The following is a 19,752-nucleotide window of genomic DNA, read 5'->3' as shown; positions in this document are numbered from 1 at the left end:
GAGGGCAACTGGGGATGGGCAACAAATGCTGGCCCAGTGAGTGAAGCCCACATCCCATGAATGAATTTTTAAAAAGCTTTGGAATTCCCTCCCTACACCTCTCTACCTTGCTTTCATCCTGTGAGACACTCCTTAAAAACTAGCTATTTAACCAAGCTTTTGTCCTAATATCTCCATATGTGATTCAGTGTCATACTTTGTCTGATAATGCTCCTATCAAGTTCCTTGGGATGGTTTATTATGTTAAAGGTTCTTTATATGTTGATAGTGATACATCTCAAGAGGACATTGATTGGCTGGTGGAATGGATGGACAGGTTAGAGGTGACATTTAATGCCGAGAAATGTTGAGTGATATATTTTGGTAGGAAGTATGAGGAGAGGCAATATAAAATAAAGGATACACTTTTTAAAAGTATGCAGGAATGTAGAGACCTGGGGGTATAGGACACAAATTGTTGAAACTGGCAGAGAAGGTATACAAGATCCTGGGCTTTATAAATAGAGAAGCATAGAGTACAATGCAACTACTGGAATTCCTGCCATTTCATCCTCTGATGCCCCAAATGTGCTGTTTTTTTAAACAGCAGATGGTCACAAAGCTATTGACTAGTGTGAGGACTGGCTTGCCTGGAAAGTGGTGCATTTATCTTTGCTATGGTTACCTTCAGCCCAACAACCCTGTCTAAAACCCACCCACACCTTTGCAGGTACTCCAGCTGCGTTGATACTAACCAGAGCCCACCTATGTCATTTTAATCTGCTGACACCAGAAACTATGATGTAGTCAATTTCTTTATTTGTTACCAGCATGTAAAACCTGCTCCACCATTATGATTGAGGTGGATAGGGAGGGACAAGCCTCTAGCTCCCATTTTTTCTGACAAGGTGAGAGAACTTTGAAAACCCGAGTAACAAACAGCTTCAATCAAACACCAAATCAAAGAGAATGCAGGGGATAGGACAAGCATTTCGCATATGGAATTTGAACTACTTAGAGGAAAATATCGAAGTCCATACCTACAACTTACAATCAAACAGCTTCCCTGATATGCTCAACCTCCACGTGCACATAGCAACAAACCAAAGTAGTACTAGACATCACAAAGGTACACTGAAGGCCTAATCCACAAGTAACACAGCCTTGTCATTCTGAAGAGTCTGTCAATCTGAGTTGTCAGGTCAAAATATTAACGTTTTATTAAATGATTTTAAATGGAACAGCATAGCTGGAACATTATCCCTTTTCCTTCTTTGTTCCCAGATGATGGCAATTCCTATTTATATGTGAAAATTGAATAGCCAAGGAAGAATACAAAATCAACAATCTTCCGCTGTACAAAAGCCTATAACTGTCATTACAAAAGATCTATAATGCAAAGTAAACAACAATTACTCAACAATTGCCGCAGTTTGGTAATTTTTGAAAACAGTTATGCATAAAAAACTATTTACAAATTGAAGTTAAGCTTAACATCAAGCAACACTTCTAAAAAAAAAAATAAAATCTAAGTTCTGACAAAGGATCACGTCAAACATTTGTCCAATTTTCCCCAATGTTGTTGCATCTAATTTGCATTATGTAAAATATATTCTGAAAATGTTGAAGAAACTTGTCAAATTATCAATATTTCCTGGCATGGGCTTTTGATTAATGTAATATTTTGGAAAATATTCTTACAATCCCACTAAAACAAGCTCAAATGTGAGTAATGTTTGCACCAAGTGTGCAAACATTCAAATTTGTTTTTAATAATGTATGTAGTGAAGCAGGATTTTATTTGTTAATTATATTTAACTTTAAGAATTCAGTGAATTTCAGTTTAATCTAGTTTGACAGACATCAGCCACATTGATCAAATAAACATGTAAGTTTATTATGAGGTAGTCAAAATAAAGTTCAACCACTTTCTGTTTTTGATCAGGTCCATCATTTGTTAAAAAATGTTGCCTTGTCAACTTTGTAATTCCCCGAGTTCTGGTTTCCTTTGTAGGCTTTTTCCACGTCACTGCAAATTATTTCAGGGAACAATGAATTAATCAATTCAAGGACCTACCAATAAAATCAAGAAGTGACCGTACTGTTGCACTTAAAAAAAACATAATCTCCTCAATGAAGCAGTGCACCTATGCATGTCTTACATTTATAATAGTTATTGACTGAACATTTATCATAATTCACTTATTTTCCCTAAGCTACAGATAAAATCGTCAAGAATGAAAAGTCAAATCTCTTGCTACATCTTGCAAAACATGATCACAACTTTTTGAAAAGTGAAAATACATTTGTCCTAGAGACAGTAGGTTTTACACATTTTAATTTTTTTATGATGATTGATCAAAATAGAATTTGGAGCAGTAATATGGGCCTGAACTTTTACCGCGTCGGGCGGGCTCGGCGGGAGTGGGTGGTCGTGGAACCGATAGTTGGCCACGATCGGCTCCACGCCACCATTTTGCGTGGGTGGGCCAGTTAAGGCCAGCCCAGTGTAAGACGTGAGCGGTAGCACTCAGCGCTATCTGTGCGGGTGGGGGAAGGAGGGAGAGTCGGGGCCAGTGCTCTTTCACGCATGCATGCACATGAAAGAGCGCTTCAATCTCCCTGAGGCACGGAGCTGCCTCAGGGAGATTGAAGTGATTTTAAAATAAATAAATAAATGGGTTAAAAATTAAATTAAACATGTCCCCTCATGTGACTGTGCCACATGAGATGGGACATGTTTATATATTTCAGAAAATGTTTTTTTAGTTCATAAAAGCTTTAGGAAACCTCATCCCACTCATGGATGAGGTTTCCTAAAAAATGTAAAGGCTGCTTGGCCTTATCGCCTGCCCGCCAACCGTAAGGTTGGACAGACAGCGTGAAGTTGACCTTAATTACTTCCTTAATGGCCTTAATAGGCCTTTTAAATATCGGTGGGCGCACAGTCAACTCCGGCGCGTGCCCACTGAACGAAACATTGCGAGACAGTGCAATAACGTCAGGACGCACGCCCAACGTCATCGCACGTCATTTTACGCGCCGGCGTGTCGGGCCCGCCTCCACATGCTGACGGAAAAATCCTGGTCATGGTTTTCGCTTAATTGCAGTACAAAAAGTGAATTGTCAGCTCATTTATTTCTCATAAGCAACCTCCGGGTGATGAAGGAGGCATACAGGAGTGATAGATAGCATTATGTTACGTTTTAAAAGTAAAGCAAGGTGGCTACTCTGATGGCTCAACTGCTAAAAGCAGCATGTATCTGAGCTATATTGACCAGGAATTCCCCAGGTATATGATAGGCAAGCAGATTTCAGGGGCGGGGAATTATAGAATCATTTAAAAAATGATAGTTGCTACTGTATGTGTTGGATTAATGACATCATTTTGACTAAATTCAAGGAGTTGGCAGTCTAATTCCACCAACATCTTACTCAAGTTAAGATTATCATATCGCGATGACTATGGTTACAATGAGATTACTGGAATAAACTGAGGCAGCCCAGCAAAACTGCCAAATAAAAACAACCTTGAATGTAGACTTATAGAATGTAGCTACTCTGAAAGCGTGCTGGGTACCAACTTCTTTTTACTTCTGTTGCATACACAACATTTTAATGCTTGTATAGCAGGTGGAGGAGAAGGTGAGGTACTAAAACTGGCCTCCGTGCTCCCGTTAGTGAGAGGGAAAACTGCCAGGGTGCTGCACTGATTACCATCCAGAAAACCTTTCCAGAAGTGTTAGTAGACCAAGCAAGAGTAAGGAAGTTTTAGGCTTAGCTATGAGTCTCTATCTGTTGAATATCTTGTCACCATTCAGTCTAGATTAAATGGCCCCTTAGTCAAGGTAGCTGAACAGCTTCCACTCATGGAATCATCAACAAGTACTCAATGCCTCCAGAACAGGGAAAAGAAAACAAAAAAACTTAACAATCGGGGGAAAAGAATGGTATAAAAACATTGCCCAGTGTGAAACTAAACCACACAGACCCAGCAGGCCTCAGGTTTGTTCCCTGGTCTTTGTTCAGTCTGGTGACCTAGGAAGGGCAGGTGTGGAGTTCTACAGTTCTGAGTGTTCCTGGTCTTGTGCAGTTGATTGAGTGGGATGGGGCGTGGTGCACGAAGATGAGAATGGTCACTTCTGATTGTGTGTTTGTGTGATGGTGAGTGAGGGGATCTGGTTGGGATGAGTTGCGATGTCCTCCACAGTGAAACATCATTCATTCACTGAGCCCATACATGATCGAAGGTGAATCACACTCAGCACAAACCCACACTTCAAGATAGGAAAGGTGGGCAAATTGGGGGAAAAGGCAAGTATGATGACTGCATGATAGTATTACTGTATGTGTTGGATTAATAACATCATTTTGACTAACTTCAAGGAGTTGGCAGTCTAATTCCACCAACATCCTACTTAATTTAAAATTATTGTATCGCAATGATTATGGTTACATTGAGAATACTGGAAGAAACTGAGACAACCCAGCAAACTTGACAAATAAAAACAACCCTGAATGTAGACTTATAGAATGTTGTTACTTTGAAAGTGTACTGAGACACCAACTTGTTAATACTTCAGCTGCATACCCAACATTAATGCTTGTATAGCAGAAAAAATAATGCATGGAAGCCAAGGAACGAAGTGTTCATTTCTAAGGAGGCCTACAGACATGATCACCAGGGAATTTTGATTATTGTCATTGTGCACCTAACCAACAGCTTCATTCAGCTGTGAGCGCCCCCTCACCATTGAAAAAATTGTTGTATCATTACTTTAAAGCTGAGCCACTGTAATTATCTCAGTGCAGTGTGGGAAAATTTGAATCCTGCTGAATGCCACAAGCATAGTAGGTCTGAAAAAATAGATGTTTGGTATGTATACAAGATGTAAATGGGAAATAAGAGTCACAAAAACTAAATAAAATTCAATATCTGTTTGTTTAAGTTTTGGCTAAAAATTCAATGCATGTATTATATATAGGGCAATAACTTCCAACTAGCGTCGGAAAGTGCTGGCTTGCAGGAATTAAAAGAAATAAATGTACATTTAGCTGCTCTTGAAAATTATGCTGATCCTGCCGATCACCGGAGGTCCGGTGGTGGGTGGGGGGTGCGAAGAGTCGGAAATTCGTGGGGAGTTCAGGGAGGGTGCCAGCGGGTTGGGGGGAGGGGGGTGGAGTCTGATGTCTGGTGGGGGAGACGTCCAAAGTCAGGAGGCAGGTGTCCAGAAGTTAGAAGAAGTTTTGATTCTTCTAAATTCTTCTAATTTCTTCTGAGTAACTATTGGTGTAACCCCGTCAGAACCATCCAAAGTTTGTGATTTAAATCGCATTTTCAGATAGTTCCCAGCGCAGCGCAATTGTCCAGAGGAAATGTGCACTTCTGGGCAATTGCCATGCAAATCCTTAACCTGGGAATTTCTGAGAGGGATTCCCCAACACACCTTGGGGTACCTCCCAAATCCGATGCTGGGGAGCTCAAAAGTTGTGTTGCAACTTTAATAATATAACATTACAGGAAGATATTGATTTTCAATGGTTTTGAAAACCACATTTATGTAGTCCTGCAACTGTTACATTTCTGTTATTTGAGGAAAACAATTACTTTGGGACTCCTGTGCCATTTGTTAACTAAGCTGGCCACCTGCAAAAGTGCATTTGATGAGCAACCGTCTTCTCCAGCCACAGCTGCAAAGAATCGCACTTCTCTCTGATTTGGAGCAATGGCGCTCAGGGTAGCATGTACAGTGAAATGTGCCTACTCTTGTCTTGCTCAATGCACTTACTAATCAAGTCTGTGAAGGGAAAGGAGAAAAAGTACAATGCATAATATGGAGTGTACATGAATTAAAGTTGAAGCTAGTGACCACAATGAAGCTAAATTGGAAGAAAATTAGAACAAAAATACCAAAGGGGAAAACTACAAAGACAAGTGAACAGACAAATCTCAAGACAGTGATAAGGGGAAAAAGGGAAATATAAATCCAAAATTGAGTTAATCAGTATCATTGTGATGATATGACCATGCCACTTTCAAAATGCATCCCACAGACTTGTATCAAATATTATTTTTCATTTAAAGATATCCAAGGACCTTCTGTATGGTGAGGTAGCCGGAGCCAGATTAGTAGTAGGGCACCCAAAGCTCTGCTTCAAGGATGCTTGCAAGCATGACACCCAGGCCCTAGACATCAATTATCACACCTGGAAGTCACTAGCGGATGACAGAGGAAAATGGTGACACCTCCAGTGGGCTGGTGTGCACTACCACAATGAGGAGTCACTACAGTGGCTTGGCTACTGACATCAACGTCAAAACCAACTCACAACAACACTTGATACTTCATGTGCGGCACTTGTGGCAGAACCTGCCTCTTAAGAACTGGCCCCTTCATCCATCAGCAAAGGTGCACCATCTGAAGACACCCCATCTGAAGTAGATTTGTTTGCTGTATATCTTTTGTAGATAGAACGGTGCCAGTATTGCACGACTGTGCCAGTGCGAGATGTATCTATCACATACTATATATACATTGCAACAGACGTATAACCCTCATTTTAACACTGATGTATTTAATATTTTTAACCTTTCAGTCTGCAAGAATGAAATATGTAACCTCTGATATGTGCAATACTATAAGGCATGTTAACACTTCAAAGAAAAATAATCAATGCATTACTGAAATATGTTCACCTTTCCTTATTCTGCAGCAGCAGTATATTCTCTAGTGACCTTTCTGAGACTACTTACCACCACTCCAAACTGCTCAGGTTCACATAGGTCGTCATATTCATCCTTAAACTGAGATAACGTATTGAGCTCCTTCTGCTCTGGTAAATATCTCACCAAATTCTATAAATTTAAAAACAGAAGGGAAAGCATACATTTAGAACTTTTGGGTAAGGAGTTTTTGGAACTTAGGGAAAAAAGGAATTGTCATGGCTAGGGAACAGGGTATTTCTGACTTCTGAACAGTGACACCATTGTACATTGTATGGATTCAGAACCCCAAGAAGTGTTTCAGATATGGCATCAACTTGTGTGGAGAATGTTGCTGCCACAGTTCAGAATGCCACACTTCTGTATTCTGCATTTCTTGCTAATTGGACTAAGCTTAGTATTTACTTAAATTGTAGCAAGTTTGGCATAAACACTGACAGACATAATTAACTTAATTTCAAGATGGTTTCCTATACAAGTGGATACACAAAATTGAAAGAGACAGTTGTCAAAACTGGCAACTAAAGAAAAATAGTCACTTCCTTCTCTGAATATTTCTTCTCTCCCTTCACACAGAACCTAGAAAGCAATTTTCCCACTGGCTTGCATTGGCTACCAGGTAAATAAATAACTGCTTAAAATAATTTTAAAAAAGAAAACAAAACTCGCTGCAAGATGCTGATCAATCACCACTTCCTGAGTTCTGGGGCTGACTGTGGGAAACAAGAAAGTCACATCACTGTTCTTTAAACTCACTCATCAAATCATATGTGAAAGTATACTGAAACTTAACTCTTCCATTATATTGAGTCTGTCATGTTGTTCAGCAGTTAAACAGTGAACTCTCAAGCGAAAGATAATTAATTTAAGTCCCAGTTCTTACTATCACTCAAACTTCCTTTTCGTTTGGGGGGGGGGAGAAAAAGTTTGAAGCAAAAATTGATTGTACAAAGTCAAAAGCCAAAGTTTTACAGCTTAGGCTAGTTTACATAATGTAGCTTTCCTTTGCATTTTGCTGTCTAAATAGCTAGTATCATTTATGGCTATATTTAGAACAAACAACCTTTTCTGTCAATGTTGTATGTTCTCTGCATTTTTCAGTCTGGCCTACTGTTAAGTGAAGATTTCAATGATGTTAATATTTAGTGTAATATACAATTTCTTATTATTTTGCTTCCAGAGCAATATTTACCTTAAAAATTAGTTTGCTATCATTTTAAGTTATCAAAAAATTATATTGCTGGTAGGCACCATCACCTTCACACGAAATTCAATTCCACAGGCAAATAGCAGCTCCCTTCACCTATTCAGAAGATTATTCCCATCAATGACCCCCTAAAAGCAATGATTTGTTTGCTCAAAAAGTTAAGAAAAGCACTTTTACTCATGGCAAACAATCTGTGCATTTGAGATAGAAAACAACACAGGACACAGTGAAAGTCACCTTGTGATTGGGCATAGGTTGACAGACACAGATTTATGAAATGGAAGTAGGGCAATTTAAAGGGACAGTGTTGCGAGAGTTAACTTAACCTGCTTACATATATCTTACTCTGGAACAAGCCACTCAGTTGTATTCAAGATGGCTCACCTCCATCCTCTCAAGGCCAATCAGCAATGGGCAAAAGTAGCTGGTTTTGCCAGTGTGAATGAAGAAAAAAATGAGTTGGCAGAATGGTTGCCCTGTTCTGTAAATACTTTGTAACAATTGATCAATAGGCTAATCCTAAAGAGAAAACGTGGTTCCTAAAATTGAGAGTTACAACTTGAGTTGAAGGGCAGACCTATTGTAATTGGCATAAATACAAATGGAATGAGTGACAGTGAATGTGATTTCAATTTGAATGTAATACAATGGTGGTAAAACACTTTAACAAGTACAACTTATCTTTATATAATGATATAAATTGAAAAACATACTATGATATCACATTTAAGTGGGTCACTTTGCTTGACTTAAGCAAGATGTGTTCTAACTGTTCTACCACTATTGCTCATCCTTCTTAAAACTTTATCAGCTCTCTGTTTCAATGCCTGTCTGTCCTCACAGCATTCCTACACTCCACTGGAAGATGCAGTGATCAGTAATCCAGTTTGGTGCAGCAGGACACAGGGGATCTGGGATCTGTGTAAACATTCACAACTCGTGACTTTTACTGCATCTGTGTACCTCCTTAACCAATCAGCTCATATCTCCTTAACCAATCAGATTGAAGAATTCTTAATGAGCTGCACAGAGTCTAAATCAGGAAATGTAAGTTAGAATATTTAATTGAATGTCAACACTCATACAGAAGGTAAATAAAGAGCGAAAAAAAAGTGGCATTAAGAGGGTGATAAAAGAGACAAAGAAAAAGTTAAAATAAAAAAAAATCCTCCATCCATGTTAATATATTACCTCCAACTATGAGCCCTTATCTTATCAAACGCCATTTAAAAATCCAAATATGCTTTATTCACCTCTTCCCTTTTGCCTATCCTGTCAGTTACATCATCAAAAACTAATGGATTTGTCCAACACAATTTCCCTTTCATAAAACCTGATTAATCATACTGTGATCTTCTGAGTGCCTTGTTACTACTTCCTTAATAGTGGATTCCAGCATGTTCCGGATGACTGGAACCAGGCTAACTGTCTTATAGTTCCCCATTTTCTATGGGATCATTCCAGAATCTAGGCAAGTTTAGAAGATCACAATAAATGCGTCCACAATTTCTGAAGACCCTCCTTTAAAACCCTACCATGTAGGTCATCAAGTCCGGGGACTTGTCAGTTTTTAGTCCCATTACTTTCTTCAGTACTTTTTCTTTACTAATATTAATTACTTTAAGCTTCTCACTCTCATGAGACTATTGGTTCCTCACCATTTCTGGTATTTTCTTTTAATGCCTGTTACTGTGAAAACTGATATAAAATATTTGTTTCACGTCTGTCATTTCTGTATTTCCCATTGTAATTTCTCCTCCTCAGTCTTTAAGGGACAAATAGAATAAAACAGAAAATGCTGGAAATACTCTACAGGTCACGTAGCATCCATGGAGTTAATGTTTCAGGTCGATGGTCTTTCATCAGGACTGGGAAAAGTTAGAGAGGCAATAGATTTTGAGCAAGGGGTGGGGTAGGGCAAGGACTTTCTCCTGTCCTTCACCCAATGGTGTATACCATCTACAAGATGCACTGGAGCAACTCATCAAGGCTCCTTCAACAGGACCTTCCAAACCCACGACTTCAACTACCAAGGAGAAGGGCAGCTGATGCATGGCAACACTACCACCTGCAAGTTCTGCTCCAAGTCACACACCATCCTGACTTGGAACTATATCACTGTTCCTTTATTGTCACTGGAACTCCCTTCCTAAAAGCACTATGGGTGTTCCTACAACACATGGACTGCAGCAGTTCAAGAAAACAGCATACCATTTTGACCCAATGGCAGTGAAGGAACTACGATATAATTCCAAGTCAGATGGTGTGTGGCTTTGAAGGGAACTAGCAGCTTGTGGCGTTCCCATGAGTCTGCTGCCCTCATTCTTCTAGGTTGCGGAGGTCATGGGTTTGGATGGTGCTGTTGAAGGAGCCTTGACGAGTTGCTGCAGCTCATCTTTTAGATGGTACACACTGCTGCTACTGCGCGTCGGCGGTAAATGGAGTGAACGTTGAATGTGGTGAATGGGGTGCCAATCACGTGGACTGTTTTGTCCTGGATGGTATCATGCTTCTTGAGTATTGTTGAAGCTGCGCTCATCCAGGCAAGTGAACAGTATTCCATCACACTCTTGGCTTGTGTTTTATAAATGGTGGACAGGCTTTCGGAGTCAGGAGGTGAGTTATTCACTGCAGAATTCTGAGCCTTTGGCTTTCTTTTGTAGCCACACTATTTTTATGGCTAGTCCAGTTCAGTTTCTGGTCAATGGTAATCTCTAGGATGTTGATAGTGAGGGATTCAGCGATGGTAATGCCATTGTCAAGGTTGTTAGATTCTCTTTTTTTGGAGATGGTCTTTGCTTGGTACTTGTGTGGCATAAATGTTACTTGCCACTTGTTATCCCAAGTCCCAATGTTGTCCAGGTCAATCTGAAGATGTGTGAATGCGGTGTTGAACAGTGTGCAATCATGAGTGAACATCCTCACTTTTGATCTTATTATGGTGGGTAGGTCATTGATGAAGCAGCTGAAGATGATTGGGCCTAGGACACTACCTTGAGGAACTCCTGCAACAATGTCCTGGGAATGAGATGATTGAGTTCCAACAACCACAAGCATCTTCCTTTCTCCAACCAGCAGAGTGTACTGGTCATCATGTACGTAAGATGATGGACATGCAGCAAACTCGTTGGGGATGGGGTAGCTTCATATGGTACACTTTTGTTGATGGTTGAAGATACCAATCCATGAGAGACATGTTCTGTCACAAGTGCCACATAGGCTCTTCTTTGGCAATATTATAATAATCTTATATCATCGTTAACCTCTTCAGTTAGCCACAGATTGATCACTTTTCCTGTAGAGGTTTTATTTCTCAATGGAATATATATTCGTTGGGAGTGATAAAACAGTTCTTTAAACATTTGCCATTTTTTATCTACCATTATATATTTTAATCCAAATGCCCAATCTACCTTAGCTAATTCACCCCTCATACGTATGTAATAGGCTTCGTATAAGCTTATGGGCAGGATTTTACGTGTCAACGAGTGGGGGCGGGATCCGCTCGCTGACGCATTAAATGACACGTGGTAACATCGGGGGGAACTCCCGGCGTCACTATATCCTATTTAAATTTTCAGAAATGCGGAGGTGCAGCAAAATCAGCTGCGCGCCCACTGACCTGTCAATGGCCAATTGAGGCCACTGACAGGGTCAATTATGTAATTAAAGGACCTTCCCGTTCAACCTTAAGGTTGGCAGGCAGGCCAGGAGCCCCAGCGCGAACTAGAAAAAGGATGAAACCTCATCCACGGGCGGGGTGAGGTTTCATGTAGGTTTTTAAAAATTTTAATAAAGTTTTTTTGAAAATTATGGACATGTCCCAACTCATGTGACATTGTCACATGAAGGACATGTTAGGGAAATTTTATTTTTCTATTTTAAGGTTTTTGACATTTACAGCTGATCTCCCTGAGACTGCACTTAGCCTCAGGGAGATGTGTGTTCTTTCGTGCACATGTGCGAAAGAGCGCACTCTCAATTTTGGGATTGCCAGCAGAGGAAGTGCATAGCGCTTCCCTGCAGATGTCACGCTGGGCAGGCATTAATTGGCCCGCCCACGTAAAATGGCGCCACGCCTCTGATCGGGGGCGCCGATCAGAAGCACACCTGTGCACGCCCGCCCTTCAACTTCCCCCTCGACGGGGGGGAAAATTCAGCCCCATGTTTCGGTTTTGGATTTAAGTGCATCAATTCAATCATATGATCGTTGTTCCTCAAAGGATTCCTTAATGGGAAATTACTCATCAAACCTGTTTCATTCCAGAAAACAAGATCTGAAAGGGCCTCTTTCCTGGTTGGTTTCACAATGTGTTGTTCTAGGAAACTGTCTTAAACGGGTTCTGTAAGCTCTTCCTCCACACTACTCTTGCCATTTTGATCTTTCCAATCTTTATGAAGATTCAAGTATCCTACAACCATTGCAGTATATTTGTTACAAATTTCTCTTATTTCTTGATTACTCTGTCCAACACTACAACTATAAAGAGGGTGTCATTACAGTACTCCCACCAGTGTTTTCTGTCACTTGTTATTTCTTATTGTCATCCATACTAATTATACTACCTGATTTTCCAACCCAAGATTCCTTTTCACTACGATCCTCAAGTCATCCTTTATTACCAGGGCTGTTTTGTTTAAAATGTCAAGTAGCCAGGAGTATTTAGCTCCCACCCTTGGTCACCATTCAACCAGGTCACTGTAATAGCTATTATATCAAACCCATTTTTCTTTGTCAGTGCCATTAGTCATAGTCTTATTACGAATGCTTCATGCATTCAGAAAAAGATAGAGTATGAGCAGAAGGGAAAAGGTAGAGGTAGATGAGGGAAAAATTGGGGAGGAGGAAGAAAGTTGCAAACAGAAGAACTACTGACTCTTTTAGAAAATAACCTTTGTTTGCTTTGTCTCTCTGCCTACATGCTTTAAATCTATTTCCACATTTCGCCTGTTTCTATGCATTTTCTAGTTTTGCTGATAACTAGTAAAAAGTTGTCTGGTCCATATTTTCTGCTTTTGCTCCTTTTCTTGGGAAGTCATTGAACCTCTTTTGGACAGTCACCCAATTAACCTTTTCATTTTGCAGCATTTATGTTCTATTTGTGTTGGGCGAAACATTGATGTACAGGGTTTTCCTGGTCTTCCTTTGAAAAACTAGGATTTGCTTCAAAAATAATTTAGTATTTAAGTTCCAAATATCCTGACAGGCAACATATTGATAAAACAATTTTTAATTACATTTTAATACATGAAAACTGTAAGGAACTCAAATCACTGATTCAGACTCCTATAATAATCTCACTGGAAAGAATTCTTCAGATGGGGTCAAAGAACTCATAAACCTTTGGGGAACAAAAGAGAGAATTTCTGGCATGATGCTTTTGTGTGTGTTTACACCACAGTGTACTGATCTCCCCATTCTGTCACAACAAATAAACATCACATTCTGTGAAATGCACTCAGAAAAAGAGACACAGATATGTTGAGGAACCTGTAGCTAAGCAAGAGGTCATATTTCCTGCTGAGCAAAATTTACTTTAAAGCTTACCTGAATCATGGGCTCACTGAGTTTCTCCTCATCCACTTCTAAAATTATATGTTTGATTTCTTCATAAGCTATGCGATATGATCCCAGGAAAATTGCTGAATGAAACAAAAAGATGCTTTAACAAGAGTTTTGCATTTTCAATTCGTAATGCAATATGTTTACAAAACATAGTTATCTCTGAAAAGGTCAGTATATAATACCAGAACTTGAAAATGAAGGAAATATCAGCCATGTCAGCAATTGAAACTGTTGGGGGAATTAACAGCATTTTCAGGCTTTATTTCAAACTCTTAACAATTACAATTTTTTTTGTCTCAGTATATATCATGATTCTGGTCTATACTTGCCTCGACAAAACTAATGCCTAAATTATACACTAACATAACTATCCCCAAAATTATTAGCATGTAAAGTACTTACACAAATTTTGAGCTGTTTTAGGGTCCAGAATTTTCAGTTCTTTTACTTTTTTCTTGGCAGGAGCAGATTTTTTCACCTCGGTTTGAACATCATCCTTTTTTACTACAATTAAAAAAAGTCATACTATTTGTGATGTGTAACATAACAAATTATAGACAAGCTGTTTAAATATTGAACATCAGATTTTTTAAGCCTTTCAAGAACCATTGCATACAGAAATCACTACCAAAAAAAGTGGTTCCAAAATATCTGGGGAAATTGCATCATGACAGGTAGTTTTGCATCAGTGGGGCCAAATAGTTCGTTATCCATATATGTAGTGGATGTGGCAGAGCACAATACTAAAGCAAGATGTTACTTATATAAATTCCCTGAAACTCACAAGGGAACCAAGGTAAATGGTAAACATAGTGACTAGAAAATCACAACTACACACAAAAATAAGGTTATGCGTTTTACTTGGCAAAAACGTTACACCTGATTGAGGCATCTAATTGGTGAGCCAAGCAAGCAATCGCTGGGTAGCTCCTTCCTGTTTCTCCTTCCACAAACACAAATGGAAGAACCATGCTGGATAGAGGAAATCCTCTTCGGGGCAGTTAGTTTTCCATGTGTTCTCTGATTTCAGATAGTTTCATCTAATTATTAGAAATGTTTCAACTGTAACACAAACTATTTTACAATGCAAAATGGGCTACAAGCCTAGGTTTGCACTCTACGTTGAATACATGCTCTATCCATGAGAAACACTTTTTAATGTATAAAAACTCAATAGTTCATTGCACATTATATTGAGTATTTTGCATTGAAAATTGGGCTCTAAATATTTGTTGTACATAATTTTTCTTTTTAGAATAGCAGAAAAGAGGAATCATGCCCAAAATGAGAAAATGTACATTTTCACGATGCATGAGCACTTGAAAATAGTGTAACATAATGGGATGTATTTTGGGGGCCACGAGCAGGCGGGAAAACAGGCAGGTGGACAAATAAATGAGGGCGCCTTGCCATTGCGGTGCCACAATTCCACAGGTAGTGAGGAAGGCATCAGGTGAGCTGCTCACCCTTGACACAATTGAGACCCTTAAGTGAGCAATTAATGCCCAATTAACAGCCTCATCCCACTGCTGCATCAATTAACAGGTGGCAGGAGAGGCCTGCGTCCAAACTGTAGCCCAGCAGTTTTAACCCAGAGGGCTGCAGGTGAGTGAAAGGGGGGTGTCTCCTTCCTGGGCTCCCTGTGTCAATTGGAGACCCCGCCCCCAGAGTTTTGCCTCCCCACATCCACCCACCCCTGCCCTGTCCAACATGACTCCCAACCCTCTCACTGGGGCGGGGCCTGGCAACCAGGCCATGGTGAGATCCAAGACAGACATGAAGTTAGGAGCATCCATGCTTCCTCTTCCTCCCGGGCCTCCTGCAGTACCTGCAGTGGTCATTAATCCCAGTGTGGCGCAGAGCTGTTGGCTTCCAATTGGCCACCCGCTCTAGATGGGATTTGTTCCTGGAGATGGACAGAAGTCCCACCTCGTACTAATGAAATGGCTGTTGCTTGAATAATTAAGCAGGGTGAGCTGGCAAAGTTGAGGTGAGCTTGCCCCTGAAATTTCGCTGTGGTTGAGGAAGCCTGCCCTCAGCGTTTAATCCAGCCCAATGTATCAGCAATGGGATATGCAGAGACATGAATATTTTGACTGTTGTTCAAGATTTGGGCTGTATGGGTTGAGTAAAGATGTGATTTTAAAAATAGCCATGTATCAACTACTTAAATACTTGTTTATCCAGGTAGCATAGAATTATACAATGTACTTTCAGATCACAGATCAGCATTCATTTAGGGACTGAATTGCAAACTGCAAGCTTGCCTTCTGTGATCTGACTCACAAGACACCAAAATATAGTTAACTTATTTTTCAAATAACACTTCAATAAACAGAGTATAAACAAAGTATTTACCAAGAGCTCAAAAATAATGATCTAAGTACGTGTGTCACTGTGATTTTCTAACAGTTTTGACTTTGTTACAACTTGCAGAACACAAAGAAAAGTTATATTTTGAACCCATCTCCATGAAAGTAAGCAAAATCAGCAAGAAGGGAAAACAATTAAAAGTACATTACCACACTCAGTACAATAGTTCAAAGTGCATCATTTAGTCCTCAAGTCTTCAAAGAACCAAGGAAGACCCAATAGAGCTGAGGGAAATCCTTAGCATGAGTTTAGGCAAAGCAAAAACATGAAGGGTAAGGGACTGTAAGCAAAAATATTCAAGTATTGGATGAAGGTGAAGAAAATCTTCATACAAAAAGTAATCTGAATTGGGAATATTCTTAGAAGTTGTGTAGCCCAGTGGAAAAACTTGAAGATTCATTCAAGATTCAAGTTACATGACACAGTGGGGGTATTATCGTTTTTAATTCTCCCCCTCCTCCCTTCAGATGGACTAGCTAAGATGGGCTGAATAGGTTCCATCTGTACGTATCTTGCAATGTTCTCTTTCTTGCAACGGTGCTGATCACAGCTGAAAGAGGACAGGTTTCACAAGCATAGCTTGTGGTGTAGATGTATATAATATATTTATTATATATATGGTATTATAGTAAAACAAATTTGTATTTATTTAGTGCTTAATGTGTCCTCAAGATATCCAAAACACTTCATATCACAAACTACTTTTGAGGGCAAAGTGGCTGCCAATTCAGGTATACTAAGCTGCCAAAACAGCCAATGACATGAACGGCCAAATCATTTGTGTTTTATAGTGTTGACTGAAGGGGGAATGATGATCAGGTTACCAGGATAACTCCCTGTGTTTCTTCAAAGATCGAAGTGGGATCTTTTTAATCCACCTACACAGGCATTTTAGACCTCAATTTATCATTTCATCTGATAGATAGCACCTCTAACAATATGGCATGCCCTCAATACTATACTGAAGTATCAGCTAGAATTAATAATCAAGCTCTGAAATTGAGGCCACAATATTCTAACTTAAGAAACAAGTGTTAACCCATGAACTAAACTAGCATGAGATAAGAACAAGCCCGCTATGGTGATAAAATCACACACAATTTTTGAATGAATTCACAAAGAATAGTTGGCCATTTCTTTTACTTCTGCATTCAGAATAGAAACTAACATTTGCTGCTGCTATTGTCACCTTGAATCAATTGCTCTATACAGCATCCCATGAAAGATATTGAACATATATTCCTAGGGCAGGATTTTACACGTCGGCGAGCGGGGGCAGGGCCCGCTCACCGACGTGTAAAATGACGTGCGGTGATGTCGGGGGAAATTCCCGAGGTCACCATGCCCCATTTAAATTTTCAGGAAGACGGGGATGCAGCAAAATCAGCTGCGCGCCTGCCGACCTGTCTAAGGCCAATTGAGGCCATTGACAGAGTCAATTATGTAATTGAAGGACCTGCCCATCTAACCTTAAGGTTGGCGGGCAGGTCAGGAGCCCCTGCACGAACTAGAAAAAGCATGAAATCTCATCCACTGGCGGGATGAGGTTTCATGTAGCTTTTAAAAAATTTTAATAAAGTTTTTTTTAAAATTATGGACATGTCCCAACTCATGTGACATTGTCACATGAGGGACATGTTAGGGAAATTTTATTTTTCTTTTTTAATGTTTTTGACATTTATAGCCGATCTCCCTGAGGCAGCACTTAGCCTCAGGGAGATGAGTGCGCTCTTTTGTGCACATGCGCGAAAGAGCGCACTCTCAATTTTGGGATTCCCCCCGCCCACACAGGGAGTGTAAGCGCTTCCCTGCGGACATCACGCTGGGCGGGCCTTAATTAGCCCCCCCATGTAAAATGGCACCGTGTCTCCGATTGGGGGTGCTGATCAGAAGCGTACCTGTGCGCTCCCGCCCTTCAACTTCCCCCACGATGGGGGAAAAATTCAGCCCCTAGTGAAATATAATGGGCTATTATAAATAACGTATGAGTGGGTACTGCTTGTTATTTTTATTATTTAACAGGGTTTGTTGGAAAATATGCTGTTTTATAATAACTGAAGCATTATATAATATTGGTTTTATTTATATGTCAACTATCTCCAGCTGCATTGTGCATTAATTAAAAAGAGTTGTCTCTCCATTCTTTTCATAGTTCTGTCTCTGTCCCACACTGCAGTTCTGTCTATCCCCTTTGTCTTTCCTCACTGTTCGTCTTCCATCTTCTCTTCCTCTGTGTACCTTTGACACAGTCCCTTTTATTACTAGGTGTGTAATTCTTCATTCATCTAACTCTTGTTCTCACTCTAAGACTGCTCTCTTTTTATGGTCTGTGTTTCTTTCAATCTTCCTGTGTGCCTCTGACATGTTGCTCAACTGTTTTAATTAATTGTGCAGATTTTGAATTCAAAGTCCACACCGACATTATGCATCACAACTTTTTGGTGAAAATCCTGGGAAAACAACATGATTTGTAGAAAAAAACAAAAAGCTAAAAGCAACTGCGGATGCTGGAAATCCAAAACAAAATAAAAACAGAATTACCTGGAAAAACTCAGCAAGTCTGGCAGCATCGGCGGAGAAGAAATCAGTCAACGTTTCGAGCCCTCATGGCCCTTCAGCAGAACTGAAGCATAGTTTCAACAAGGGAGAAATATAAATTGGTTTAAGGTGGGTGGGGGGGAAGAGACACATTGAGGGTGTGGTGTGAGCAGATAATCAAAAGATGTCAGAGACAAAAGGGTCAAAGAGGTGTTGAAGGTGGTGGTCTTTGTCTGAGAAAAGTGCTAATTAAGAATGCAAGACAGGATATTCAAAGTACAGCTCTAGTGGGGGTGGCGTGGAAAGACTAAGGGTTTTAGTTTTAGATTTAAAAATAATGGAAATAGGTGGGGAAAGAAGAATCTATATAAATTATTGAAAAAAAAGGCGGGTGGGGGGGGAAAAGAAACGGGGTGGGGATGGGGGGAGGGGGGTTTAAGATCTAAAGTTGTTGAATTCAATATTCAGCCCAGAAGGCTGTAAAGTGCCTAGTCGGAAGATGAGGTGCTGTTCCTCCAGTTTGCGTTGGGCTTCACTGGAACAATGCAGCAAGCCAAGGACAGACATGTGGGCAAGAGAACAGGGTGGAGTGTTAAAATGGCAAGCGACAGGGAGGTTTGGGTCTTTCTTGCGGACAGACCGCAGGTGTTCCGCAAAACGGTCGCCCAGTTTGCGTTTGGTCTCTCCAATGTAGAGGAGACCGCATTGGGAGCAACGAATGCAGTAGACTAAGTTAGGGGAAATGCAAGTGAAATGCTGCTTCACTTGAAAGGGCCCCAGCTATGCCTGTCTCTTTATGGGGTATGTGGAACATTCCTTGTTCCAGTCCTACTCCGGCCCCCTCCCACAACTCTTTCTCCGGTACATCGATGATTACTTCGGTGCTGCTTCATGCTCTCGTCGGGACCTGGAAAAATTTATTAATTTTGCTTCCAATCTCCACCCCTCCATCATCTTCACATGGTCCATCTCTGACACTTCTCTTCCCTTCCTTGACCTCTCTGTCTCAATTTCTGATGATAGACTGTCCACCAATATCCATTACAAGCCTACCGACTCCCACAGCTACCTCGACTACAGCTCCTCACACCCCGCTTCCTGTAAAGACTCCATCCCATTCTCTCAGTTCCTTCGCCTCCGTCGCATCTGTTCTGATGACGCTACCTTCAAAAACAGCTCCTCTGACATGTCCTCCTTCTTCCTTAACCGAGGTTTTCCATCCACGGTCGTTGACAGGGCCCTCAACCGTGTCCGGCCCATATCCCGCGCATCCTCCCTCACGCCTTCTCCTCCTTCCCAGAAACATGATAGGGTCCCCCTTGTCCTCACTTATCACCCCACCAGCCTCCGCATTCAAAGGATCAT

General features: G+C 40.5%; 1 protein-coding gene across 7 annotated transcripts in view; it reads right to left on the bottom strand.

Moving 5' to 3' along the window:
- Positions 1 to 19,752, bottom strand: part of diaph2 (diaphanous-related formin 2) — an 855,920-nt gene that overhangs the window by 373,762 nt on the left and 462,406 nt on the right. For all 7 annotated transcript variants that reach the window (XM_078547238.1, XM_078547236.1, XM_078547234.1 and 4 more), the window contains 3 exons: positions 13,879 to 13,980; positions 13,459 to 13,553; positions 6,734 to 6,835 (listed from right to left, as the gene is read on the bottom strand). In XM_078547238.1, coding sequence (XP_078403364.1) covers positions 6,734 to 6,835; positions 13,459 to 13,553; positions 13,879 to 13,980 — 299 coding nt within the window. The remainder of the gene's footprint in view (positions 1 to 6,733; positions 6,836 to 13,458; positions 13,554 to 13,878; positions 13,981 to 19,752) is intronic.

Source organism: Cetorhinus maximus, chromosome 8 (genome assembly GCF_964194155.1).
Source record: "Cetorhinus maximus chromosome 8, sCetMax3.hap1.1, whole genome shotgun sequence".
NCBI lineage: Eukaryota > Metazoa > Chordata > Chondrichthyes > Lamniformes > Cetorhinidae > Cetorhinus > Cetorhinus maximus.
Note: the sequence above shows the minus strand (reverse complement) of the source record. Positions and strands in the feature narration are given on the sequence as shown.